General features: G+C 38.6%; 3 protein-coding genes across 4 annotated transcripts; 2 read left to right on the top strand and 1 right to left on the bottom strand.

Moving 5' to 3' along the window:
* LOC109224941 (NAD(P)H-quinone oxidoreductase subunit L, chloroplastic) lies at positions 541-7485 on the top strand. Its single transcript, XM_019389553.1, has 5 exons — positions 541-722; positions 1006-1095; positions 1207-1317; positions 2092-2186; positions 7174-7485. Exons 1-5 carry the CDS (start codon positions 597-599, stop codon positions 7325-7327), a joined length of 576 nt encoding a protein of 191 aa, XP_019245098.1. The 5' UTR covers positions 541-596; the 3' UTR covers positions 7328-7485.
* On the bottom strand, positions 7512-9844 carry LOC109225017. 2 transcript variants are annotated; one of them, XM_019389628.1, is made up of 2 exons: positions 9574-9844; positions 7512-8179 (listed from the first exon to the last, which is right to left on the bottom strand). In XM_019389628.1, the coding sequence occupies exon 2, from the start codon at positions 8158-8160 to the stop codon at positions 7732-7734; it is 429 nt and encodes a 142-aa protein (XP_019245173.1). In that variant the 5' UTR covers positions 8161-8179; positions 9574-9844; the 3' UTR covers positions 7512-7731. The 2 variants fall into 2 exon arrangements, with proteins under 2 accessions (XP_019245173.1, XP_019245226.1); XM_019389681.1 differs by having other exon boundaries at positions 7512-8176.
* On the top strand, positions 25502-26832 carry LOC109232486 (uncharacterized mitochondrial protein AtMg00810-like). Its single transcript, XM_019398260.1, has 3 exons — positions 25502-25682; positions 26029-26500; positions 26661-26832. Exons 1-3 carry the CDS (start codon positions 25502-25504, stop codon positions 26830-26832), a joined length of 825 nt encoding a protein of 274 aa, XP_019253805.1.

Genomic DNA, 27608 nt, shown 5'->3' with positions numbered 1-27608 from the left:
ATATTTTTGTCTTAAATTTAAATTACAAAAATAAGGTCATAATTCTATAATAAATTTATAAGGCATTGCCTTAGATATTTTTTTAATATCTTTTTGTCTCTAATTTCTATTTAATTTTTAAAAGAATACTATTTAGTCGTTGGACCCACTTAGTCCGCGAGGCCGGCCCGTTTAGCGCAGGACCATGAGTTCGTGGGCCGGTTCCTACAAAAAGACGTTTAGCCCGGGACCGCTAAACCTTTATTTAAGGATTGGGACCGGCCCGGGATCAAGACCCACGAGACATGCCCACTTGGCCCGTTTAAGGTCCGGACCGACTCACTTGCCAACCCTGGGTGGGACGAAGAGATCTTATTTCCTCTTCCATAGTAGTAAAACGAAATAAGCAACCTTATCTTTAACTGACATTTTTCTTTTAATTCTTTTCAAAATTGAAAACTTTTTGAAACTTCCCATTATGTTGTGGAAAAAACTAAAAGAATGTGAGGACTAAAAAATAATTGCATTTCTGTTTTTGTCCCTTTGCTTGCATTCTCAACCATGTACAATTAAAAACCAAATCAGATAAGAAAAACCACAAACAACTGGTTCAAAAGATGAACACCTCCCTTGTCCCAAAGGCTTTGCCTTCTCTTCCACTTCTCCATAGCAGAGCTCCTTTTATCTCCACTAAAGCTTCAAGCCAGGAAAAATCTCATAAATCATCTATTCCACAATTAAAGGTTTGATTTCTTTAATTTTTTGGTGTTCGCTAACTTTCACAATAAAGGGCAACCCGGTGCACTAAGTTGCCGATATGCGCGGGATCCGGGAAAGGGCCGTACCACAAGGGTCTCTTGTATGCAGTTTCGCCCTGCATTTCTGCAAGAGACTGTTTTCACGGCTCAAACCTGTAACCTCCTGGTCATATGACAATAACTTTTTAGCAGTTCGCAAACTTTCACAATACAACAATTATTACCATCAAGGAATTTACCACTCTTCTTTTCTTGAATTCAATAATAGGCATCAAAATGCATCAATTTGAAGGCTATTGAAAGTTTTGCTTCTTCAAAATCCTTATTGGCTATTCAAGTTGGCACACTCTTGGCCACCGTAAGACCCTTTAGTTGAGATTAATGAACTCAATATTTCCCTTTTTTGTTTTCTTTTTTATGTGTTTGCTCTTTCTGAAGGATTAGTTTTTCAAGAATTCATAATATATAGGTAGGTGCAGCGCCAGCTTTGGCAGTGACAGGTGTGAATAATGAAGAAGACTTGGTTTGGGTGTTAATCCAATTGGCCATTTCTGCATTCTTCTACTTCCTTGTTGCCCCAGTAAGTGGAGATAAAAAAAAAAATGATTTATGTTTTATTCACGAATAATATAAAATTTCATGTTGTCATTGTAATTTAATTGCAAGTAATTTACCTTTTTGTCATGTTGTTAATTAATACTAATGATATGAATTCACTCATAATTACTTAATTTGTTTGTGTAAATATTCTTTATATCATCGGTATATGCAACCATGGGCTAATGCACATGGGAAGGGGCGGGTTCATATATTTCTCCCCCGAAATTATGTATAACACTAGTAAATTTAAGCTCAAATACTTAAATTAACATGGGTTAACCCAAGCTCAATTGAACACTTTAGTGCATTGGGAGGAAGATGCATCTTCTACCTTTTAATCAGGGGTTCGGTCAATACTCTTTCTTCTTTTAAATCATATTTTAATTAATAAATAGGGTAAAATGCTCTACTGCTTTTTCTAATTAAACATACTTTTTCTTTTTTCCTTTTTATATTGGTTACACGCTTGTTTTTCTTCTCTTTTTTTAATCTTCGTTTTGAGCTTTAAAATCCCTGAACCAAAAATACGTCTCTCATAAACCTTCTAAAAAACTCGGGTCGCTGACGCTTATAGTGCACCCATGCTTTTGAAAATCTGAATACGCCTCTATAAATGCACTTAAAGTTTTAAAAAAAAAGAAAAATTAGAACATAAGGTTTCTAAAACTTTATATGCTAGTTATCTATAGTAGCTCTCATTTATTTATTTTTTTCTTTATCAATTTCTTAAAGTTATACGTGAATTCGATTGCAGCCTATTATAATGACCTGGCTTAGGAAAAGGTGGTATAAGCGGGACCTATTGGAGATGTATTTGCAGTTCATGTTTGTCTTCATCTTCTTTCCAGGGTAAGTAGTAACTATACCATATCTCGATATTTATTTACCTGAAAATCTGGAAAATATTGGATAAATTGTCGTATTTCACCATTAAAAAAAAAAAGGAGGAAACTATATCTAAATGTATGAATCGTTAAGTTAATTCGATCAAGTAGGCATATGATCCTTTTTTGCCCAAACGTATGCTATACAGACAGAAAATGTATAAGTTTATATAACAAACATTATTCGTAGCCTCATAAAAATATAGCAACAACGTACATCAACAAAAACAAACTCGGACAAGCTAAGTAGGGTGTGGAGAGGATAGTGTACGTGCAGATCTCACTCCTATCTTCAAGGTAGAGAGATTGTTTCCTATAAACCCTCAGTCAGCTCAAGGAAAGATGGAAAAAAAAGCAATAGCAACACATAATAACAACAACAAGATTAAGAAAACGAAGCGAAAGAAACAACATTTAATAGTAAAAATCTGACAATAATAGAAAACAAGACTAACGCTAATATTACTGGTAGTGGGAATAAACACTCTCAACTACCTACTGGCTTTCTACCTTAATTCTTGAACTCCACACCTTCCTATCAAGGGTCATGTCCTCAGTAAGCTGAAGCAACTCCAGATCTGCTCAATCAGCTCTCCCAAATACTTCTTTGGCCTACCTTTACCTCTTCTCAGGCCCACCAAGGTCAACCTCTCATACTCATATAAAAAACAAAGATAGAAATAGCCTCAAAAAAGTAAAATATCTGATACACTTATAACATGGCTTAAATGTGGCCAAAACAGTATAACACCCAAGACTAGGTGGCAGAAGTACACGAGCAACTATTGAATAAGTACAAGCCTGAATATATGAACAAAGCTGTTTGAAATAATAAATTAGACTAAGAATGGTAGGGAACTGGGACTCGGACACTGTGAAATTAATTCATGGAGTGCAGTTAACCCTAAGTCTCCGTGCGAACACATAAGATCAATCAAGTGGCTCCGCTAGCACCTACTTGAGGATCTGCACAAAAAGATGTGCATAGTATGAGTACACCACAGATGATACCTAGTAAGTATCAAGTCTAACCTCGAAAAAGTAGTGGCGAAGATGTAGGCATCAAGATACTTACAACTTAGATATAAATAACAGAGCTTGAAACTGGAACTGTAAATAATATCATGAATAACAAGAATCAAAGATATCAACAGTCGAAAAGTATAAAGCATGCTTTTTCAGCTCCAAAAATAATTATAACGCTACACATATATAGTATTTAAAGGTGGCATGCTTCAATTCAACAGAGTCGAGGCTCCCAACTAGCATATAAAGATGGCAAGTAACGATTCACATCTAAATGAATGTTTCTAAATGAGTCAAGGATATCTAAGCATGCTCAAACTCAATTTCTAACAATAACCGCTACAAGATCCATGTACCACGATACAAAACCTATATATCGACCCGATACACAATTTATGTATCGACCACGCTCATAGGACCCAAAGTAACATGGGTAATCACGTGACTATAGAGGGACAGATCCTTATTCAAGTGCAAAAAAGAGCTTGGCAGCTCACATATAATCAAATATCTGATCATCATGTCCCATGTGCCATAACTGTAATTTCATCCACACGCCTTACCTTTCGTGCCAAAATTCTCAGTCCAAACCAGGTATCCTTATACTAAATATATGCATATGCTTAAGAATTATAGATAAAAGATGCACAAGGAATTAATAAAAATCATGTGCTCATGGAGTTTCTATATGGCTACAGACAACTCAAGCAATTCAGCATATCAAGGATAAGCACCATACTTTCATAGATAATTATAAACCTAGGCATGATCTCTAACATGAATAAGAGAGAGAACATAGTTATATAAGCCAAACAAATCATGAATCAAATAAGCACATAATCAAAACAAGGCATAAAGTATCCTGATTATACCCCGATCATGATGTAACTTCGTAAGTGCATATACGCTCGCCACCCTATATATACACCATCTCCAATACCTTAAACACATAGTAATCAAGTCAAATCCTAGGGGTTTCCCTCTTAACAAAGTTATCCAAGAGACTTACCTTCACCTAGTAGCCTTCAACCTTCCAAATTAGCCTTCTCTCTCGAATCAACTTCCGAACAAGTCGAATCTAGTCAAATACAACTCAATAACGTCAAACAAAGCCATAAGAATCAATTCCAAATAATGAACTTCAAATCTTTAATCAAATTCCAAAGTCAACAAAAGTCAACTGAGGTCCATATGGTCAAAATTCGAGTCAAGATGTAGATCTAACCATCCATAACCTTACAGTTCAAATATGTGATTAGATTCCAAGCCAAGTCCAAAACGACTCCCAAATCTCCAATTTACACTCTCCAAAAATGGTAGTCATATCCCACATTTCTCTTCTAAATACCATAATCTATGTTCAAAAAATCATGAGAAAATATGATATGTCAACAAAATCGAGTAGAAATCACTTACGCTCAAAGTGGTGATGAAATCTCTCCAAAAATTGCCTCTAACCGAGCTCCAAAACTCAAAATAATAAAAATAGGCCAAACCTTCGAAATATAAAATTTGCCCCGCAATTTTGCATTTGAGGACCAAAAGGTCGCTTTTGCGGCGCATCTGCCAGTCCCACTTAAGTTGCCGACCACTCTCTTCTACGGCCCATGAATTGCATCTGCGACTTCGCAGGTGCGGCCAACTCCTCCGCATGTGCGCACCAGTATTACGCAGGTGCGCCTTCGCACCTGCGACCCTCTCCTTTACAGAACCAAAACTTCCCCAGAACACATTAACACCATATATGCGAAAGCCGAGTCGTACCTGTGACCTCTCACCTGCCCCTAAACCTCTACAGGTGCAATGCACCAGAACCAGAACTGCCCCAACCATTCCAAATGGTCCAAAACCAATCTGAAATACACCCGAACCCTTTGGATCCCGTCTAGCCACACCAACAAGTCTATATACCTAAATAAAACTTATCCAAGGGCTCGAAACACTATGAATAACATCAATCCCAAGAATCGACGATCAAAATCTTTCTCTTACGTTCAAGAACTTCCAACTTCCAACCAAGCGTCTGATTCATGCCTAACCAATCTGTTTTCCAAGCAAACTTTGCACACAAGTTCCAAACCACTATATGGACCTGTTCTAAGTTCCGAAACAATAATACAAGTCCGATATCATCAAAGTTAATTCTCGCTCAAACCTATAAATTCTCCGGACCTTGAAGTTATCAACTTTCGAAAAATAGAGCCAAAACATCCTAGGAACCTCCAAATCCAAATCTGGACATACGCCTAAGTTCAAAATCACCATGCGAACCTATTGGAACAATCAAAACACCAATCCGAGAGCATTTATACAAAGGTCAAACCTTGATCAACTCTTACACCTTAAGCTTCCAAAATAAGACTTAGAGTCTCACTTCACTCTCAAACCTTCCTGAAATCAAACTAACCAACTGCGCAAGTCACAAAATCACAAACACACATAAGGGAAGCATCAAATAAGAGAATGAGATTCAAATACATAAAACGACCGGTCGAATCGTTACAACTGGGGAAACTCCCACCCTGAACCGAATATCTTCATTCTTAATCTTATCAATCCCGGTACGCCTGCAATCCATTTCAACATCCTCATTTATGTTATTTTCATCTTCTGGACATGGAAGTTCTTGACTGTCCAACGCTCTGCCCCATACAATATAGGTAGTTTAATAACCACTTATAGAACTTACCATTAAGTTTAGGTGGCACATTCTTATCACATAAAACTCCGGATGCGCACCTCTATTTTACTCATCCCACTCCATTACGATGTGTAATATCCTCATCAATCTCCCATTTTCCTGGATTATAGATACATGGTACTTGAAAAATATCTCTTGGGGATAACTTGTGCATCAAGCCTCACGTCCACGTCCACGTCCGTTTCATTGGTCCTGTTACCGAACTTACACTCAAAATATTCTGTCTTGGTCCTACTCAACTTGAAACCTTTAGACTCTAGGGTCTGTCTCCAAACCTCCATTCTCGGGTTAACACTGTCTCGTGAACGTCTTGTCAATCAGTACATTATCATCCTCAAATAATTTACACTATGACACCTCCCCTTGAATGTGGTGCGTCAGTATGTTTATCGCCAAAGCAAATAAAAATGGGTTAAGAGCTGATCCTTGGTGCAACCCCATAACAACTGAAAAGTGGTCTGAGTACCCTCCCACTGTCCTCACTCGGGTTTTAGCTCCATCATATGCGGCCTTAATCATCCTAGTGTAAGCAACTTAGCTTCATAAAAATGGCAATTAATATGTTATCATATATTAAATTACATTTATTTTGTAAGAAATTGTTATACTCTTAGCGAATTGGAAAAACAAAAGCAAATTCCATACAAGCAAAACAGTCGAGACAAAAATGACAAAAATCATTGGTGTTGAAGGGTTTTGCATGGATAAGACAAACTAGCAGGAAGTCCGGGCGGAATTAGTGTGCCGGTTACGGGTTCGGCCTAACTCAATCGCTTTAATCTAAATATTATATTTGTTTTGTAAATATTTATTACTTTTAGAATCCAATAATTTAAAAGCACTAAAATCCCGAATTTATAAAGTTCAAATCATAATTTCGCCTCTACCGACAGCTTATGATATATGGAATCAATTAATGGATGTGGTAAAGATAGTGTGATAGCATTTCTGAAGGAATTGAAACAAATTAAGGGATTATGAAAACTATGACCACTAAATTTTTTTTTTATTTTGTTTGATTCATTAGTTTGACTAAGCAAAACATTGTACTAACAATTTTTTCCTTAGTTACGTTATGCATTGTTTAGTTACTACTATATTTTTGCTAAATTTGCTGCACAAAAGAATACTTTCACAATCACCACTTAATCAGCTTTCCTAATGCTTTCTCATGTTTGGATTAGTTGGTTGATATATTGACCAAGATAACTGTTTCAAAAATTAGGGTTCTTCTATGGGCACCATTTTTGAACTTCAGAAAGTTTCCACGAGATCCATCAATGAAGTACCCATGGTCTACGCCAGAAAATCCATCTCAAATTAAGAATGCGTACAGGAAGTATCCATGGGCTACTGAAGAAGACTATGAAGTACAATAAATATAGCTACTAGAGATGTCCATAAACAATCTCTTTGGCTCTTGTAAATTTGAATTTATATGATGATGATTAATCATATGTTCCAGATAGTCAGTAGTCCATTACTGTGCTACATCCATGCTAGATGTAACAAGTTTAATGAAAAGACTTGAACAAAACCAACTCCAACTATGTAACGATGTTGTACTTGAAAATAAGATAAATCTTAAAGAGGATACCTACAGAAATCTTACAAAATGCTCTCTGGTTATACTCAAACAGAGGAGAAACTAAATATACAGTCCTCCCAGATAAAATCCTCTATTTAAATGTCAAGAACTAATAATAATATACAGTCAAAGTCTTGGCAAAAATCCCCTAAATCAAGGTCAAGAACTAATAGAATTGTAACAGGGTTCTTAAGTTCATCTGTTAGCTGCATTTGCCGAGGTGTTAAACTTGCACTGCAACCATGTCAACCGTCTCTCATTCTTAAGAGAGATGAAGGTTTCTCTGGCATTTGGATTCTCAAACAGATCTAATGCAAAAAAGTAGATACTTTGATCAACACCTTGCATTTCATCCAATACTTTTATGCATTTGCTTATAGCAAAGCGCTCCTCATTCCTCATAATGGCAGCTGCCCTCATCTTTGAAGCAGCTGCAATTTCCAGCATAGCATCAACAATAGCATCACCAGTTGCCTTGCGACCTCTCTTGCGACGACCCGAATTTGGTGTTACAGGTTGATGCTTATTGTTTCCATCTAACATGTTTAAGTCCCCTCCTGAGCCTGACGAAGCATCCTCATCCACCAAAGCAGGATCAGCAGACATGGTAAAATGTCTTTGCATGTACAAGGTCTACTTCCTACTGCAATAGTAGCATACAAGCCCATTATCACAAATTATTTAGCTATTAGTTTAATTGAAGGCAAACTAGTGACACAGAAATTACACTTGCAACTAAGAAAAGACGACCATATGAGTTTATTCAAGCTGTAGATTGGAGGAAGGATACAATCAAGGGACAAAGTATTGTCAATCGCCACAAATATAAAATACAAAAAATGCATGTGTGCGACGACACATCCAAGCTTTTTGCTTCACAATTTCCTTTTTTTAATAATAGAGATATCCCCGAGGGCCGGTGGCCCACGATTAGAAAATCGGTGGATTATGGACCAGTCTTTTTACCTTCTCCACTTAAATACCATACTTTTGACTGAGGCAGGGTTCAAATCCATGATGTGTGACTAACCACACATCTCGTGTTGCACTCTTACCACTAGACCAAAGCCCTAGGATCGCTTTCCACTTCGCAATTTAATGTTGTCATATGTTGAATCCTAGTACCTACTACCTACCCTCCAAGCCACTTGTACTTGGCCATTCTAGAGAAATCTAGATCTCAAACTTGCATAATGACAAAGTAATTACTATATTAAAGACGTGTTGCTGCAGAGCCCACAGCACTGAAATGCTTAATGAGGCATGACAAGCTTCTAGAACCAGCATCACATATTACATAGCATCAATTTTTTATTTTTTATTTTGTTTTTGATGAAGTATGAAGTAAATAGCATCAATTATTGACATGAACAAGACAACATTGCTCTTAACAACATTGTTAAGAATTCGCTTTCAATTTCTTTTCAATCTGTAGCATATTCAGAGAATTATAAGGCAGGAACTCCAAAGCTTGAGATTTTCAAGTAAAAACTTGATCTGTTTATGGATACCTATGGTTCAAAGAAATAGATTAAGAGTCCTAATTTCATGTTCAAGGTCATTGTGTTTAATAGAACAGGGTGCTATGCTACTTGGCCCAGTTATACGGGAGCCACGGTCCTAATACCTTGCCATGGTCGAGCGGTAAGAGCACAACGTGTTATGTGTATGTTATGTACACGTCACAAGTTTGAGTCCTGCCAGCTACCTTCTTTTTTTTTTTACACTGTACAGTTGTAATTGATATTTGGAATATGTTTTATTCTATTTCTGTAATTAGAATATCGATTCTGTCTATATTTTACTACAACTGTTAACTTAAAAAAATCCTAAAAAAGGCATCATCCCTAAAAGTTGATTCACCAGTCATACTTCAACACGGCAGAGGGATTAAAGCAGATTTTTAGATTATATGTTATTCAAAACATAAACGAACCTACAAATATAAACCACATTTCTATAATATGAGATCGTAAAGCATGATTTCTAAAGCGCATGAATTCAACAACAAAATAAAGAGGGTGGAGTTATATTTACCTTTTATAGGGCAGTGAAACAGAGGCGCAGAGGTCGTTTCAGATCTACCCCTTTGAATTTCGAATTAAAACTTGAGAGAGATAGAATACAAAAATTGAAAGTATAAATATGATTTTTCCAGATTTTCTCTCCTCCTTCGGCAGAGAGCTTAAGAAATTATATATAGAGGGAGGAAGAAGCTAAGGTTCAAGTTGGAGTTTTTTCGCTTAGAAGAGGAAAGGATGAGGGAGAGGTGGTCGTTTCAGAGAGAGAATGAAAATCAAACCCTAATTTGGGTTTCTAGTGCTAAGCGGGATTAATTCTTGTCCGTTAGATCTAAAGAGATGAGTGGTTGAGATTGAGTCTTTGGCTATTGACGAACGACCACGTTTTGGGGAGTCTTTAGTGGGTTCTACGGTTGGTCTGGTCTCTGGTGGGTGGCTGGATTGGGTCTGTTGTTGTGGCTGCTCTAACGGGCCACTTTATTAGGCTTGAATGGACTTTAGCTGGGCCTTTGTTTCAGCCTAAATTGGGCAATTTTGGACCTGATTTTGAGTTCAAAAATAGGGGAGAAATTCAAAAATAGCCAGATTTATAAGTGGTCGTTCAAAAATAGCCCAGTTTCAAAAGTAATCGAAATTTAGCCAGTTTTCATGTAAAGATAAATCTGAGCGAAAACACTGTTCAAAACTCGGAAAATACGCCAGTATATTATGCTGGAGTTCCAGCATAAGTATACTTGAACTCCAGCATATTATACTGGAGTTCCAGGATAAGTATGCTGGAACTCCAGCATAATATGATGGAGTTCCAGCATAAGTACACTAGAACTCTAGCATAATATACTGGAGTTCCAGCAAAGTATACCGGTCCAGTATAATATGCTGGAAGTTTATACACAAGTGCTCGAATCTCCAGTATATTATGCTGGAACTTTCCGTGTTTTGGAGTTCCAGCATAATATGCTGGAAGTTCATACACAGGTGCACCGAACTCCAGTATATTATGCTGGACCGGTCTCTGTTGCAGCAAAATAGTGGCTATTTTTTATTGACTTGGTAAACGCTGGCGTTTTTTGAATGACCAGTCCGAAAACTGGCTAGACCGTGCTATTTTTACCAAAAATAGGGGTATTATCACTTTTAGCCGGCGCCAAAAATTATTTACATTTGGTAGTCGAAAAAGTGTATAAAATTTTTATAATTTTTGTATATAACATACCGAATGTATATATATAAAAAAATATATAAATTTTATATATTTTTCGGCTATATTTTTACAGTGACTATACAGTGTCCTTTTTCCTAAAAAATAATGTGAAATGTTTGCTCTTAATAGTGGGAATGATTATCATAAAAATAAAGTAGGCAACATATTCAAGAGGTTAAATTACATGGCTAGTGTAAACACTATTTAATTTCAACATACACAAATTAAATCCTATCTTAAAATTAGTAGCCTATAAAATTAGACAAATAACTTCTAAATCAAATTAAATCACACTAATTCATTTCGTCGTGTCGTGTTTTCCCCTTTACATTGAAGCTTCTGTCAATGCATTTTACAGAGAGCATATTGATCTTTTATTTTGGCAACATTTTTCATTTATTTTTTGACACATACAATCAGCTTGATTCTTCTTCTTCAATCTTGTGGCTCAATCCATCAAATATACTACTGTTATTTAAATATTACATTTTGTTAAAATTTTTTAGAGCATCTCACACTTTCAATTTCTAGGTTAACAACAAACCTGCTCTAGCAATATCATAAACATATTAACAACAGGACTCTCCTGTAAATATTAATTATATTTAATTTTTCTTCAATATTTCAGTAAGCAAGTTGTTTATAAAAATTTGAAATATAACATTCAAATATCATAAAACAACCAGCCCCAATCATCATTTTATAAAAATAGCAATAAATCTAACAAACACATTTTGCAATTAATAATAATAATAATAATAATAATAATAATAATAATAATAATAATAATAATAATAATAATAATAAGAAGAAGAAGAAGAAGAAGAAGAAGAAGAAGAAGAAGAAACCCTAAGCAATAGCAAAGAAAGGAGCGCCACAATAGCTCCTACTGTAAAACATCATAAATCATTTTAAAACCTGCTTACAAGCAACATGTAAATTCACCATCACCTTTATTTTTACAGTGATTAAAAGAAGGAGGAGGGGGAGGAGGAGAAGGAGGATAAGGCCTGTTTGTACTTTAGGTACTAATTAAAAAAATTAAAAATTTGGTACAAATTAAATAGGGGCTACCAAATAGAGCACCTCTTTTATGCCACTATTTAGATTTTGTTTTTATTTAAAAAAGTTGTGCAAATATAGCCCTAAAAATGTTAGCCTTTTCGGACAAAGTTAGATTTGAATCTAATATTTGCTCATCTAATTTTTATTTTGCTCAAAAATTATTAGTCCGTAGTCTAATGTTTACAATAACTTCTAAATTTTAGAATATGGTCTAACATTCTGTCATAAAATTTTTGGTTTGTAAAAAAAAATGATCATCAGACCATCATCTAAAAGGTTCAGTTGCAAACTGTGAAGGGAGGGAGAATGGGTTAGAGAGAGAGCCTCTAGCTTCTCTCTAAGCATAACCCTCAACCTCCACCTTCTGCCTCCATCTCCACCTTCCCAAAACCAAAGACATGCTCCCCAATACTTCAAAAAACCATTCACTCGAAGACCTTACCATGATGGAAACCACCCCAGGTAGCCCGAGGAAAAACGATACACGTACACCTCCATCCAACTTGCCTTTTAATGTAAGCACTAACACAAATGAAAACACCTCTACCCCCAACACTAGTATGAAACTTGGACAACTCTACAGTGAAGGAAAACCATCCTTCATAAGTGTACTAAACAATAACCCTACCACTAGTAACACGTCATATATATGTGTCCAAGACGACATAAACATGGACATAACTACCATTGACGAAACTGAAAACCCTTTCCTTGATGGAGAGGAAGAAGACATCTTCATCCCTATAACTTCTGAAGATAAAGAGAGACTTTATAAGAACTGGGAAACAGCCCTTATAGTTAAGGTATTTGGGAAAAGAGTTGGGTACCAATTTCTTTAACGAAAGCTCCAAGCGATTTGGAAACCAACTGAAACTATTTCCCTCATAGACCTAGGATACGACTACTACCTCATAAAATTTAACAATCAAGAAAATTACAACAAAGCTCTCCATGAGGGGCCCTGGTTCATAGGAAACCAATTCCTCACCATAAGGAAATGGGAGCCTAGATTCGTAGCATCGGAAGCTTCACTAACTTACTCGGCCATCTGGGCCAGACTACCTGAACTCCTTACGAAATTCTACGACTATGAAATCTTACAAAAAATAGGAAACAAACTAGGGGAACTCTTACGTATTGATGCATGCACCTCCTCAGCCCTTAGGGGGAAATATGCTCGTCTATGCATCCTAGTACCAATCGAAAAACAGTTAAAAACCCATATAATACTGGGGAAACATTACCAAAAAATCACGTACGAAGGTTTCAACGTCCTATGCACAAACTGTGGACGACTGGGACACAACGTACTAGCCTGCCCCAACAAAAAAATGGAGACAAACAATAAAACTAATATGCCTAGCGACTCCAACAAATCACCCCAGGACATAGAGTCCATCACTGCCAAAGTCGAGAGTTGGACCATAGTCTCCCACCATAAGAAAAAAATGAAGCAAGATTTGAGTAAACATGGTCCCATGAAGCCCATAAACTCCATGCAACAAACTATCGAAAAGCATAGCCCAAGCTCAGCAATTCCCTCCCAGATGGAATCGTCTTCCCAAGAAGCGTTAGGGAAAATACCCAATGGACAAAAGCCATCCCCCAAACACATGGGAAATGCCCTCTCACCCCCAGCAAACTTTAGGCTTGTCACTACCCTAAACATGTCACCAAATACAAGTGACAATGACCCCTCCTTTAACGAGAAAAAACCCATGGACAAAGACCATTGTCCTCCAAAAGATCATCCCCCAAGCAACCCCACACTACCTATATACACAAACAGTCCAACCCACGTACCCATCACCCTAGACACGGTACAAAACCACCTACCCTACCTACCCTCTATGAACTATGAAGTCATCTCAACTAAACCTCTACCCTTAGGTCAACACCTAGACTACAACTTGTCTAACAATACAAAAAGTAACGGCAGCCTAATAACTACTACTAATAGATTCTCCTCACTTGAAACAAACAACCCCTCACATCAAGCCCCCCCAAAAATGTCCCTGGAACTAAATCAAAACACTCACCTTGTCACCACCTCAGTCGCAAAAATCAATGTCCTCATTAATGAACCAAGTAACATTAACTCTCCAGTGGTTTCTTCATTAAACCAACCAAGCTTCTTAAGACCATCACATGATAATCTTGCTGCCAACAAGAGAGACATCAACACATACACAAACTCAAACAATACTGCCACTAAGAATGCCAAGACTCCCAAACAATCATCACAGGAGAAACATGAGAACAAGAAGGAACGTTTGGATCAGGGAACAACACCAAAGATCCCAACCACACCTTCAACCCGCCACAAACAATCCCACAACCACCCCAGCCACCAACACTATTCACAACCTTACCAATACAACCAAACCATACCCCCCAGAGCTGGTTGGAACAGGGTCTAATGGTACACGGATTGAGCATGAGCCTAAGGATCAATAGAGAGGACATAATCATACAAATAGAGGACCCATGCTACTTGGCTCAAATAATATCGGAAGGCATGAGAATTGCTATGGGGAACATAATAAGCAACCCTTGGATACATCATGCTCTAACCTTTCATCAAGGAATGCCATCACCATGGATACACCTTGCATGGCAGAATCAACCATGGAACCATATCCAACCGTTCAACCTCCTCAACACACACTCACCCCTCTTCCCAAACATCCAACCTCCCCCAAATCCAGCCCCCCTATTTCAGACCATGCATGGAACGAACCCAAGCATGCATGGTCCAGTTCTGAACCACCAAGCCCCTCACGACACCCCAGCAACTCCCCAGCCACCCATGCAACAGATTCACCAACCCAGCACGGAGAGACAAGAGGAGGAAGAAGAGGAAGACAATCCAATGGAAAGGGTGGTGGAACATGGAGTGCTAAGGTCACCAAAAACCCTAGTGTTCAAAGCAAGAAAAGAAAAAAGATTCATCTTAAGCTGCCCGTTGGATTTGAGGAAATACTCAATAACTATAAAAAAATTGAGGACCCCGGGGATCTACCAATATGTAATGGTGTTGGTGCCGACAATGTTCTCCAACTTTTGGATGAATCAAGAAGGAACGTCGAGCAGGGGGAACTCCCCTCCCATGCGGGAGATGAGTTCAAACAATAGAAATATAAGCATGAGTCATCTCTTGAAACTGTCGTGGAGCAGGGAATGCAGACTTCAGAAGAGCTTTTAGATCCATGCTTGACTACCATAAACCTAGTGTGGTTGCATTACTAGAAACGAAATTATCTGACCACCATGTCATCATGGAGGATTTTGGTTTTTCAGGTCTAGCGCAGGTTGCGGCACAAGGCAACTCGGGAGGAATGGCACTTATGTGGAACAGTGATGAAGTCATTGTCGATCAAATAGGGGGAACTGGTCAAGAAAAACATGTCATGGTGAAGGTAAAAATCTACCCCAAAACTTAGTTATGTTCAATTATTTATGCTAGTAGTTTATTAGAGGAAAGAATTACTCTGTGGAATAATTTAATAACAGTCGCAAATAATTACAAAGGACCCTGGTTAGTACTAGGGGATTTCAATGAGGTCACTAGTGCTAGTGAGAAATTTGGAGGTCTACCTGTTAATAACAATAGAATCACAAAGTTTATTAATTGCCTTGATGCTTGCAAATTAATAGACTTAGGGTTTAAAGGCCCAAAGTTCACTTGGTTAAATAAGAGGAAAAAGAAAAAAAATGCTTTCATCATGGAGAGATTGGACAGATTCGTAGCCAACGGCGAATGGATTAGTATGTTTCCTGAAGCCAGTGTAAAACACCTTATAAGAACCCACTCTGACCACTGCCCCATACTCCTGGACCTTATCAAAAAACCCAGCCGCAGTAATAATATATTTCGACTGGAATCTATGTGGTTATCCCATCCCACATTTAAGGGACTAGTAACGGAATGCTGGACAAACCAACTCAATATTTCAAATGCCATCAACAACTTCACTAATAAAGCCATTGCCTGGAACAAGGATACCTTTGGAAATATCTTTAAAAAAAAGAATAAAATCCTAGCTAGACTAGAAGGCATTCAAAAATCTCCAAATTACACAACTAGCACCTTCCTGTCTAATCTAGAAATTGAACTACTAGATGAACTACAAAAAATCCTCAAATTAGAGGAGGAATTCTGGAAACTGAAATCTAGAATCCAATGGATCCAAGAAGGCGACGCCAATACAAAGTTTTTCCATCTCACAACCCTGCAAAGGAGAAGGAAAAATAGGATATTTAGCATTAGAGATGAGGCTGGTAATTGGTTCCATGACCCAAAGGAACTTACCCACATTATAATGAACTTCTACACAAATCTATATACCACTAACCACAATTCCTCCCAAAAATCACCATTATACATGCCTGCCCTATCCTCAATTACCCTTACTGACCACCCCACCCTCACAAGAGAACCAGAAGAGGAGGAAGTGAAGAATGCCCTCTTCTCTTTTAAACCACTAAAGGCACCTGGACCGGATGGTATCCACCCTTTCTTCTACCAAAAATTCTGGGGAATAACTAGCAACCTGCTGTAAAGAATCCTTCATAAGTAAAAGAATGAACGAGGACATGAATAGAACCTTTGTCTGTTTAATACCAAAGCATCAGGATGCTGAAACATTAAGGCAATATAGACCCATTAGTCTGTGTAACACTGCGTATAAGGTCGTCACTAAAATTATCGTTAATAGAATAAAACTTTTGCTCAACAATATTATCCATCCTACTCAAACAAGCTTTATAAGAGGAAGAAGAGCCTCAGACAATGCCATAATAGTGCATGAAATACAAAACTCTTTCAAAAATTCAAAAGGAAAAAAGGGAAAAATCATGATCAAAATTGACCTGGAAAAGGCCTTTGACAAGCTGGAGTGGTCTTTCATTAGATACTCCCCGAAATCCCTAAATTTCCCGGATGACTTAATTGAACTAATAATGTCCTGTGTATCCTCCACATCCACCTCCATACTCATAAATGGCTCGAATACAGACTTCTTTACTCCAACTAGAGGCATTAGGCAAGGGGACCCTCTATCCCCATACCTATTCATAATATGCATGGAAATGCTTTCCAGACTCATCGACCACGAAGTTGACTGTTGTAGATGGGACCCCATAACCCTGTCAAAAAAGGGACCCCAACTATCTCATCTATTCTTTGCTGACGACCTCATTCTCATGATGGAGGCTAATCAAAAAAGCTGCGACTCCCTCATAGATACCCTGAATAAATTTTGTAATTTCTCTGGACAATCTATCAACTTCAGCAAATCTAGAATAATATTTTCAAAGAACACACACCCGGACAAACAGGCCCTCTTCAGCAATTGCCTTAACATGAAAATAACAAATTCAATAGGTAAATACCTAGGGTTCCCCATGACAAACCAGAGGCTATCCAAAAAAGACTTTCAATTCATTATTGACAGTCTGAACAATAAACTAAGGGGTTGGAAAACCCACTTCCTAAACCTAGCAGGAAGAACCACCCTCATTAAGGCAACCCTTGCAGCCATCCCTAACCACAACATGCAAATTTTCAATCTACCAAAAACTACTCAAAATAAGATAGACTCCATCCAACGAAACTTCCTATGGGGAAGTACGGAGGAAAAAAGAAAATGCCACCTGCTTAACTGGAACAAAGTCACTACCCCAAAAAGACAAGGAGGTCTAGGGCTGGCTAAAACCTCTTGTAAAAACGATGCCTTCAGCACTAGCCTAGCCTGGAGATACTCAATCAACAAGGAAGCCCTATGGGTCCAAGTCCTGAGCAACAAATATGATAGGAAAGCCAACCATATCACCAGTTCCAAGAATAGCCCGTTGTCCTCTCATATTTGGAAAAACATCTGTAAAGGAAGCAAGTTTTGCCAAAAAGGGAACAAATGGATTATAGGAAATGGGGAAAGCATAAATCTTTGAAACAACCGGTGGATAAACCACGGAAACACGCTAAGGAATAGTATCCAGGGGCCCCTCCAAAAAGGGAAGAAGACATAAAGTAAAATACATCATCAAGGATGGCTACTTCGATCTCTCAAAATTATCCTTCAAACTCCCAGAAGATATAACTCTAAAAATCCATAGCACCTATGTCACGACCCCATCCCGATTGTGATGGCGCCCAACACTAATGCTAGGCAAGCCCGACCAATTAAATACTCTCAACCCAAATTCGCAATCTGTTAACAAATAATACAATTAAAATAGTAAATATCAAGTTTCCAATCCGGAACTAGATAAAATAGTACGAAAAATAATAACGAATATACCAAACATTTCCCCAATAGATCTGGAGTCACGAGTCTAGAGCCTCTAAATGTAACAGAGTAATATATTAATAGTAATAAAGAAAGTCTAGGATAGGGAAAGACAAATGCAATAAAGGGGAGAAGTCGGGTCCTGCGGACGTCAGGCAGCTACCTCAACAACTCCTAAACCGAAATCCAAGAAGACAACAAACAGCTCCACTAAGTCTCCGGAGCACCTGAATCTGCACACATGGTGCAGGGAGTAAAGTGAGTACTTCCAACTCAGTGAGTAATAAACATATATAATGGCTGAAAGTAAGAAATTCCGAAATATTACAATATAAAGCTATAATCAGCGATTCAGCATATAAAACGATGAAACAACAACAATACCAGGACAATTAAGACAATTAGGTATAAATGCATGAATGCAATGCAATGCACATGACCGCTGCGGCGCGCAGCCCGATCCATTTGGGTACCCGCGCTCACTGTGGGGGTTCAGACTCCGGAGGGGCTCCTACAGCCCAAGCGCAATATCATCATAACATTCGTTGCGGCGTGCAGCCCGATCCACACTCAGTCCAGGTATATATATGCATGCAAGCCAATCGGGCACAGTTAGATTATTCATTTTAGTTTCAATTATTAGGAATTTTAGAGCTAAGTGTTTAAACCTTTATTTATTTACTAACCATTTCGAGGCAGTGTCTAACTCAGGACTGATATCATGAAATATGCTAAGCATCATGAAAGCAGTGATAAGGATCCCTGAAGGATGCAAATGATAGGCACAAAGCCCCAAACACATTCATAAAATCCAAGTAGGATGATTACCAAACAATTTCTAGTCAAGAACACAGTACGAACATCAATCGGAACAGACTAGGTCAAAATCCCCAGTCACTATCGACCCCGCACTCGTCATAGAGTACGTCTCTCGCCTCAATATAGCGTCACAGTGTGATATACCGGGGTTTCAAACCCTCAGGTCATCATCTACATCTATTACTCACCTCAAGCCGGCCACAAGTCTAGCTCGCTATGCCTTTGCCTCTCGAATCAACCTCTTCGCACGCCGAATCTGATTAAAACCACAACGAATACATTACAATAGGCTAAAGAAACATAACCCAATCGAAAAGACTCGAAAAACACCAAAATTCACGAAGTTGGCAAAACCCGAGCCCCGGGCCCACTTCTCGAAAAATTACGAAATTTACATCACCGGATTCCTCGTCTCGCCACGAGTCCGTACATATAAAATTTACCAAAATCGGAGTTCGTTTGACCCTCCAAATTCCGTTTTTACATCCTAATTTCTCAAGCCCTAACTTACCCCATTTTGATGAATTTCCACTGATTTCTATGATAAATTTACCATAAACTCGAGTAATTAAGCCAAGGAACTTACCTCCGCTCGATTCTCAGTCAAAACCCTTGAAATTTCTTGCCCAAAGCTCTTAAGAAGGTTAACAATGGAGGAAATAATGAATGGGATCGCGGTTAAAATAATATAAAAACCCCTCTGGACGCCTAGGTTTTTCCCTTCGCGAACGCGGTCAACAACCCCGCGTTCGCATTGAACAAATTCCGTTGACCAAAATATTACCCTACGCGAACGCGATACTACAAACGTGAACGCGATAGTCCAGCTTACCCTCCTACGCGAACGCGATACTCCGCATGCGAACGCGATACTCCGCATGCGAACGCGATGAACAAACTAGGCTGGGCCCCCAGGCCCTTCTACGCGAACGCGTGGCCTTCCCACGCGATTGCGATGGTCTAAGATTTTACCTTCCGCGAACGCGTGCCTACAGACGCGAACGCGAAGACCAATTTTGGTCTGCAACAGCTGCGCAATTTTCTGCAACATTTTCAAAGTTCAAAACCTCCGTTAGCCATCCGAAATCATCCCGAGGCCCCCGGGACCTCAACCAAAGGCACCAACATATCCCAAAATATCATACGAACTTGTTCCCATCATCAAACCACATCAAACAACGCTAAAACCATCAAATCACATCGAATTCAAGCCTAAGTTTCTTAAAAACTTCCGAATTACGCATTCGATCAAAAACCCGACCAAACGACGTCGCATGACCTGAAAATTTGCAGACATATCCAAAATCACCTAACGAAGCTATTGCAACTCTCGGAATTCCATTCCGACCCTCGGATCAAATTCTCACCCATCCACCGGAATTCGCCAAAATGCCAACTTTGCCAATTCAAGCCTAATTCTACTTCGGACCTCCGAAATCACTTCTGATCGCACTCCTAAGTCACAAATCACCTCCCGAAGCTAACAGAATCACCGGAATTCACATCCGAGCCTTCTAACTAATAAGTCAATGTTCGGTTGACTTTCCAAACCAAACCTTCCTTAAAGAGACTAAGTGTCTCATTTCCTATCCAAACCAATTCAATTAGACTCTAACTCACCCGTTGCTGATAATAAAACATGAAAGAGCAATAAATGGGGGAAATGGGGCTGTAATACATGAGACGACGGGTTGGGTCGTCACAACCTATATCCAACAATCCCAGGCAGGTAGGGATAGAATCTCCTAGAACTCCCCGGGCTACAGCTACTTCTCCATCAAGGCAGCCTATGACCTCATTTCCCAAAAGGACAACCAGACGGAAGAAAACAACCTTGACTTTAATTGGATCTGGAAAAGCAACACCCTGAACAAACTAAAATACTTCATGTGGCTGCTCACCCTCAACAGACTCCCAACAGCCTCCTTCCTAGCAAAACGCAACATCTGCACATCTGACATCTGCACTATTTGCGGATCAGAAAAGGAGGATATAAAACACATACTCTTCTACTGTGCTCACTCAAAGGAAATCTGGAGGCAATGCCACATAAAACACAACTACCGACCTTCGGATAACAAACTTTCTATTTTCTACTGGCTAAAGCACCAACTAAACTCAAACAAGCGCTATAATCAATACATCACATGACCTGTCTTCCTACCTTTTCTCCTCTGGTACTTATGGACTAAGAGAAATGAAAAGATCTTCCAAAAAAATAGCTCATACCCAAATATTAACAAAGTAATCAATAGCACCCAAGAATTCCTTTTTCTAAGCAACTGGAGTCCTATCCGGATACCAAAAAGAACGATCCTTATTAGATGGCATCCACCAGACATAGGGTTTTTTAAACTACACATAGATGGATCATGCCAAGGTAACCCAGGCAGGGGGGAATAGGCGGAATTTTTAGGGATAGCAATGGAAAATGGATACTGGGATTCAATATGGGATTTGCATGCGCCACAAATATTCAAATGGAAGCCATGTCCCTAGTTCAAGGTCTAAAACTAGCCATCCAAATGAGACTGACTCCTCTAGTCATTGAAACAGACTGCCAAGAACTAATCAACATGATAAATAATGAAAACAGTCTTTATTAAAATATTATTGATGACTGCAGGTCCCTATTATTTGAGGCGGGCACGCCACCTTTGAGGCATGCATTCAGAGAAGCTAATGGAGTAGCGGACACCTTAGCCAAGAATGGATGTAGCTTGGACTCTTTTGCTAACTTAATGTTATATTATTATCCGCCTGTATTTGCTATTTCAGTTTTTGATAGGGATGGGATAGGCACTGCGTGGCCTAGACAAATCTCTTATTGTAATGACTACTAAGTTTATGTTTTAAATAAATGTCTTTATTTACCAAAAAAAAAAGGTTCAGTTGCAAGAAAAATAAAAATAAGAAGTCTTTTATTAAACAGCTAATACAAAAAGAAACAACCGGTGAAAATTTCACAACTAAATGAAGGAATGGGCTAAATTGTGCCTTAAATATTACACCCCACGAAAGCTAAATTGGGCCAACCTGTTTTGATGACTCAACTGGTGAGTAATTTTAAAAAGGAGCAGCAAAGTGCAAGTAATAAATACATACGAGCAATAGAAAACATATCCTGGAGTTTTTTCTTTCTCTCTTAAGTCCTTGAAGTAAACCGGAAACGATTTATAGCAGTCACATTAGATTATGTAAAGAATATAGGTTAACCTTAGTAGTTAACCTTAGTTAGCTTAACTTAACTATAGTATTAGTTAGTATTAGTGGTGTACAACTGTCCTAAGGTGGTTAATTAGTTAAATACACTGTAGCTTCTTCTTCTTTCCAGTTGAGTTAGTTGTATCAAAACACAGAGCACTGCTCTTGACTGTTTTTCTCTCGAAAGTTCTCAATCTCAATTTCTCTATTCAACTGCACAATGCTAAATTCTTCATGGTATCAGAGCATTAATCGAGTGATTCTAGGGAATTTCTTCGCAGAATTGAAGATAATTCGAGAGAATCTGCTCAAATTCAGAAGCTTTGAACCCTAATTTTGAGGTCTATCAATGGCGCCTCCTGAGAACTCGGCTGATAATGCGAACAATGGAGACAATACGAGCATCGGAATGATACCTAGCTCGATTGTGTTAGATCATAACCATCCTCTCTACCTGCATGCATCTGATGGTCTTGGATCGATGTCTGTGGGACTCATTTTGACAGGTATGGAAAATTACTCTCTTTGGAGTCGTGCAATAAAAGTAGCATTATTAGGAAAGAACAAATTGTGTTTAGTTGATGGATCAACATCGAAGGAGGATTTTGGTCCAAATCTAGGAAGTCAGTGGGATAGGTGCAATGCGATTGTGACCTCTTGGTTCATGAGCAATGTGAGCAGAGATTTGGTAACAGGAGTGTTATTTTCTTCGAATGCACAGAAAGTGTGGGCTGCTTTCAAGGAACGTTTTGACATAGTGTATGCATCGAGATTGTATTACTTGCATAAGGAAATATTCACCCTAACACAGGGGATTTCGTCAGTATCAATTTATTTCACCAAGCTAAAAGACCTTTGGGCAGAATATGATTCCATACTGCCACCTCCTACTTCAGCCACTGAGTATATTGACAATTGTAGTATCAACGACTACTGCAATTTTTGATGGGATTGAATGACAATTTTGAGCAAGCAAGGAGCCAGATTCTATTAATGCCAAGCTTGCCATCTATAGATAAGGCTTATGCTATGGTAGTTCAGGAAGAAAGCAGGAAATCATTTACTGGTGGTACCTATGGGCAAACTGGGCATAATGACCCTACTGCGTTGTTTACTGCACAATCTACATGTAAGCCAAGGAGAAACTATAGCTTAGAATGTGATTTTTGTCATATGAAAGGCCATACTAGAAATGAATGTTATAAATTGATGAGGTGTGAATTTTGTAATAAGACAGGGCACTTGAAGGAGAACTGTTACAAGATTATTGGTTATCCATCTGATTTCAAGCAGAAGAAGAGAGCAAATGCAGTCATGATAGATGGATCTGGACAGCAAGGAGTGATAGCTTCACCAACCACAAGCATATATCAGCCAATTGTGGTAATGTAGCCTTATGTGAGAACTTAGAACTTTGCAAATGGATAGTAGATACTGGTGCTACTAACCACATGACTGGTGATAATAGTTTACTGAATAATGAAACTTCAGTAGGAAATTCAGGACAAGTGCAATTACCTACTGGAGATTCAGCATCAATCTTACATATGGGGGAGTGTCAACTCACAGGAGGTGATGTACTGAAAGATGTGTTATGTGTACCTGCTTTTAAGTTTAACCTCATGTCAGTCTCTAAAGTGACAGAAGATCTTAAATGCAGTGCTACTTTTTTCCCCAAATGTTGTGTGTTCCAGGACCTCTTATCTGGGAGGGTGAAGGAGATTGGTAGAAGAGAAGAAGATCTGTACATATTGTCAACAGCTTTAGGGAAGACTGTGAATAGAGCTTTTGCAGCTACCGGTAAAGAAGGAGGCATAGAAATATGTCACAGAAGAACAGGACATATTCCAATTCAAGTTCTCAGAAGGATTCCTAGTATACAACACTATGGTAGTAGAATAAATAATGACTCACTGTCTAAATGTGAAATTTGTCCTCTAGCTAGGCAAACTAGAGCACCTTTTCCAACTAGTACTAATAGAAGTTTACATGCTTTTGATTTGATCCATATGGATGTGTGGGGACCCTATAAGTTTGCTACTCATAATGGCATGAAATACTTTCTTACATTGGTTGATGATTTTACCAGATGGACTTGGGTATTTCTTATGAGACTCAAATCTGATATTATTTTCTTACTCAAGAACTTTATTAGTATGATCAAAACACAGTTTGGGAAGCAAATTAAGATGTTTAGATCAGATAATGGGAGTGAGTTTTTTAACAGTGCATGTAATGACTTGTTTCAAATGCATGGGATTGTTCATCAAAGCTCCTGTCCATATACTCCCCAACAAAATGGAGTTGTGGAAAGGAGACATAGACATATACTGGAGACTGCTCGAGCAATCAGATTTCAAGGCCACTTACCTGTTAGATATTGGGGACATTGTATTGATGTTGTTGTATATATAATCAACAGAATTCCCTCTTCTGTCTTGGGACATAAGTCACCATATGAATTACTTCTGAATAAGCCACCTTCATTGACACATTTAAAGGTAGTTGGATGTTTATGTTTTGCTACTAATCTGACAAGCCATGATAAATTTGCTCCTCGAGCTGTGAGGTCAGTTTTCCTAGGATATGCTGCACATCAGAAAGGTTACAGACTTTTGGATTTGGAGAATAGAGTATTCTTTATAAGCAGAGATGTAGTGTTCTATGAGGATATATTTCTCTTCCACACAGCAGAAGGATCAACAGAATCATTATTTCTGGACAAAATTCCAGTGCCAAGACAAGATTTTGATGAAGAACTGAAAGCAGTCAGTTCTGCTACTGATGCACATATTGAGGGAACCAATATGCCATGCTCTCCTACTCTAACTCCAGTAATCTCAGATGAGCAGGACATTTCATACCCTGTTGAGTATAACAGTGTGGATAGTCCTGGTGATTCTCTTATTTTGCCTGATGATGGGGAACCTAGAAAATCCACAAGAGTAAATAAGCCTCCCATATGGCTTAAGGATTATGTTAGAGATGACAAGAGAAGTTCTACAAGCTGCTGCAAGTACCCTAGTTCAAAGGTGATAGGATATGAAGGTATCTCTCCAAAATATCAAAGCTACTTGGCAAATTTTTCAGTGGAAGTGGAACCTACATCATATTCAGAGGCAGTAAAGGACAAGAGATGGGTAGAGGCAATGCAGGCAGAAATCAAAGCATTGGAGGACAATAAGACATGGGAACTAGTATCCTTACCACAAGGACAAAAGGCAATAGGATGCAAGTGGGTTTATAAGATTAAATACAAGGCATCAGGAGAAATTAAAAGGTTCAAAGCTAGATTGGTGGCCAAAGGGTATAATCAGAGAGAAGGTTTAGACTACCAAGAAACCTTTTCACCTGTGGTGAAAATGGTTACTGTCAGAAGTGTGTTGTCTATTGCAGCTTCAAGGCAGTGGTCTATTCATCAAATGGATGTTTACAATGCTTTCTTGCAAGGAGATCTATCTGAGAAGGTAAATATGGAGGTACCTCAAGGTTTCAATGGACCAAAAGCTGAATTTAGAGTTTGCAAACTACTTAAGTGCCTCTATGGACTTAAGCAGGCATCTAGACAGTGGAATCTCAAGCTCACATCAGCCTTGGTGGATGCTGGATTTCAACAGAGTCATTTGGATTATTCTCTGTTCATCAAAAGATCAGGAGGTCACATGGTGGTAGTTCTGGTCTATGTTGATGACATTCTTATCACTGGAGATAATCCCATCATGATCCAACAGACTAAGGATGATTTATAAACCTCTTTTAAGATCAAAGACCTAGGAGAACTTAAGTACTTCCTGGGGATAGAATTTGCACGAAATAGTGATGGTATATTAATGCATCAACGCAAGTATGCCTTAGAACTCATACCTGAGTTGGGGCACAGGCTCTAAACCTGTTTCATGTCCTATGGAGCCAAATGTGAAACTCACTACTTCTAAATTTGACACTCATATAGGTACTTCTGATGACACATTATTGACTGATCTAGGGCCATATCAAAGGCTTTTGGGTAAGCTTCTTTATTTGACTGTTACGAGACCAGATATCTCTTTTGTTGTTCAAAGTTTGAGCCAATTCATGCATAGTCCCAAGGTCTCTCATATGGAAGTTGCACTCAAGGTGGTTAGATATGTCAAAAGCAGTCCTGGTCTGGGAGTTTTCTTAGCTGCTAAGTGTTCTGAATTACTTTCAGCATCTTGTGATGCAGATTTTGCTGCATGTCCCAACACACGAAAGTCAGTCACAGGCTATTTTGTCAAACTTGGCTCTTCCTTGATTTCTTGGAAATCTAAGAAGCAGTCCACTATCTCTAGAAGCTCAGCAGAAGCTGAATATCGTAGCTTAGCATCCACAGTTGCAGAGGTTACATGGATTATTGGTTTACTTAAGGAGCTAGGAGTGTATCATAATTCACCTATGCCTATATACAGTGATAGCAAGTCAGCTCTTGCTATTGCTGCTAATCCTGTATTTCATGAACGCACGAAGCACATTGATATTGATTGCCATTTCATTCGTGAAAAGAATTCAACATGGTCTTGTTTCTACTCTCTATTGTCCTACAGCTGAGCAGGAAGCTGATATACTCACAAAGGGACTTGGTCGTATTCAACATTCATATTTGCTGTCCAAGCTAGGTCTACTCAACATCTTTCCTAGTCCTAGCTTGAGGGGGGGTGTAAAGAATATAAGTTAACCTTAGTAGTTAACCTTAGTTAGCTTAACTTAACTATGGTATTAGTTAGTATTAGTGGGGTACAACTGTCGTAAGGTGCAGTGGCGGAGGCAGGATCTCCACGAAGGGGGTTCAACAAAAAAAAATTTGTAGCTAGTGGGAATTGAACCCTTGACCTTATGTAGATTTTGAACCCCCTTGACCACTAAACTACACTTTTGGATTGTGTTAAGGGTGTTCAAAACTTAATATATAGAGGTAAAAAACAGATTTTGCCTTATATATACAGTGTAATTTTTCGGCGAAGGGTGTTCGGATGAACACCCTTGCGCCCCCCTAAATCCGCCCCTGCTAAGGTGGTTAGTTAGTTAAATACACTGTAGCTTCTTCTTCTTTCTAGTTAAATCAGTTGTATCAAAATACAGAGCACTGCTCTTGATTGTTTTTCTCGAAAGTTCTCAATCTTAATTTCTCTCTTCAACTGCACAGTGCTAAATTCTTCAAGCTGGCAGATGACAATGAAAAACTATCACGGGACTCCCGTCCCATCTCCCTAACTATTATTGATAGATCAATGATCAATCAATGGTGAACAGCAGATGCAAGAAGACTCTTGCCTCCTGCTTTTGCACTAGACTCCTCTCGGCTGGGAATTACAACAGCCTTTAAGGCACGAGCAGCAACTTCTTGTATAAAAAATTAGAAGAAGTCGTCAATTCCAACATTTTGAACTACGCAATGCTAGTCTTCTCGTGGCTCCTAAAACCTATGGAGCAAAATTCATTTTAAAAAAAAAA

The sequence above is a fragment of the Nicotiana attenuata genome, chromosome 1 (genome assembly GCF_001879085.1).
Source record: "Nicotiana attenuata strain UT chromosome 1, NIATTr2, whole genome shotgun sequence".
Lineage (NCBI taxonomy): Eukaryota > Viridiplantae > Streptophyta > Magnoliopsida > Solanales > Solanaceae > Nicotiana > Nicotiana attenuata.
Note: the sequence above shows the minus strand (reverse complement) of the source record. Positions and strands in the feature narration are given on the sequence as shown.

Excerpts from the sequence above, each read along its gene's own strand:
- LOC109225017 (XM_019389628.1), bottom strand. The coding sequence starts at position 8,160 with ATGCAAAGACATTTTACCATGTCTGCTGATCCTGCTTTGGTGGATGAG.
- LOC109232486 (XM_019398260.1), top strand. The coding sequence starts at position 25,502 with ATGGTTACTGTCAGAAGTGTGTTGTCTATTGCAGCTTCAAGGCAGTGG. Across the intron at positions 25,683-26,028 it reads CAAACTACTTAAGTGCCTCT|CTGTTTCATGTCCTATGGAG; the intron begins ATGGACTTAAGC and ends CAGGCTCTAAAC. Across the intron at positions 26,501-26,660 it reads GCATCCACAGTTGCAGAGGT|AATTCAACATGGTCTTGTTT; the intron begins TACATGGATTAT and ends ATTCGTGAAAAG.
- LOC109224941 (XM_019389553.1), top strand. The coding sequence starts at position 597 with ATGAACACCTCCCTTGTCCCAAAGGCTTTGCCTTCTCTTCCACTTCTC. Across the intron at positions 1,096-1,206 it reads TTGGCACACTCTTGGCCACC|GTAGGTGCAGCGCCAGCTTT; the intron begins GTAAGACCCTTT and ends CATAATATATAG. Across the intron at positions 1,318-2,091 it reads TCTACTTCCTTGTTGCCCCA|CCTATTATAATGACCTGGCT; the intron begins GTAAGTGGAGAT and ends ATTCGATTGCAG.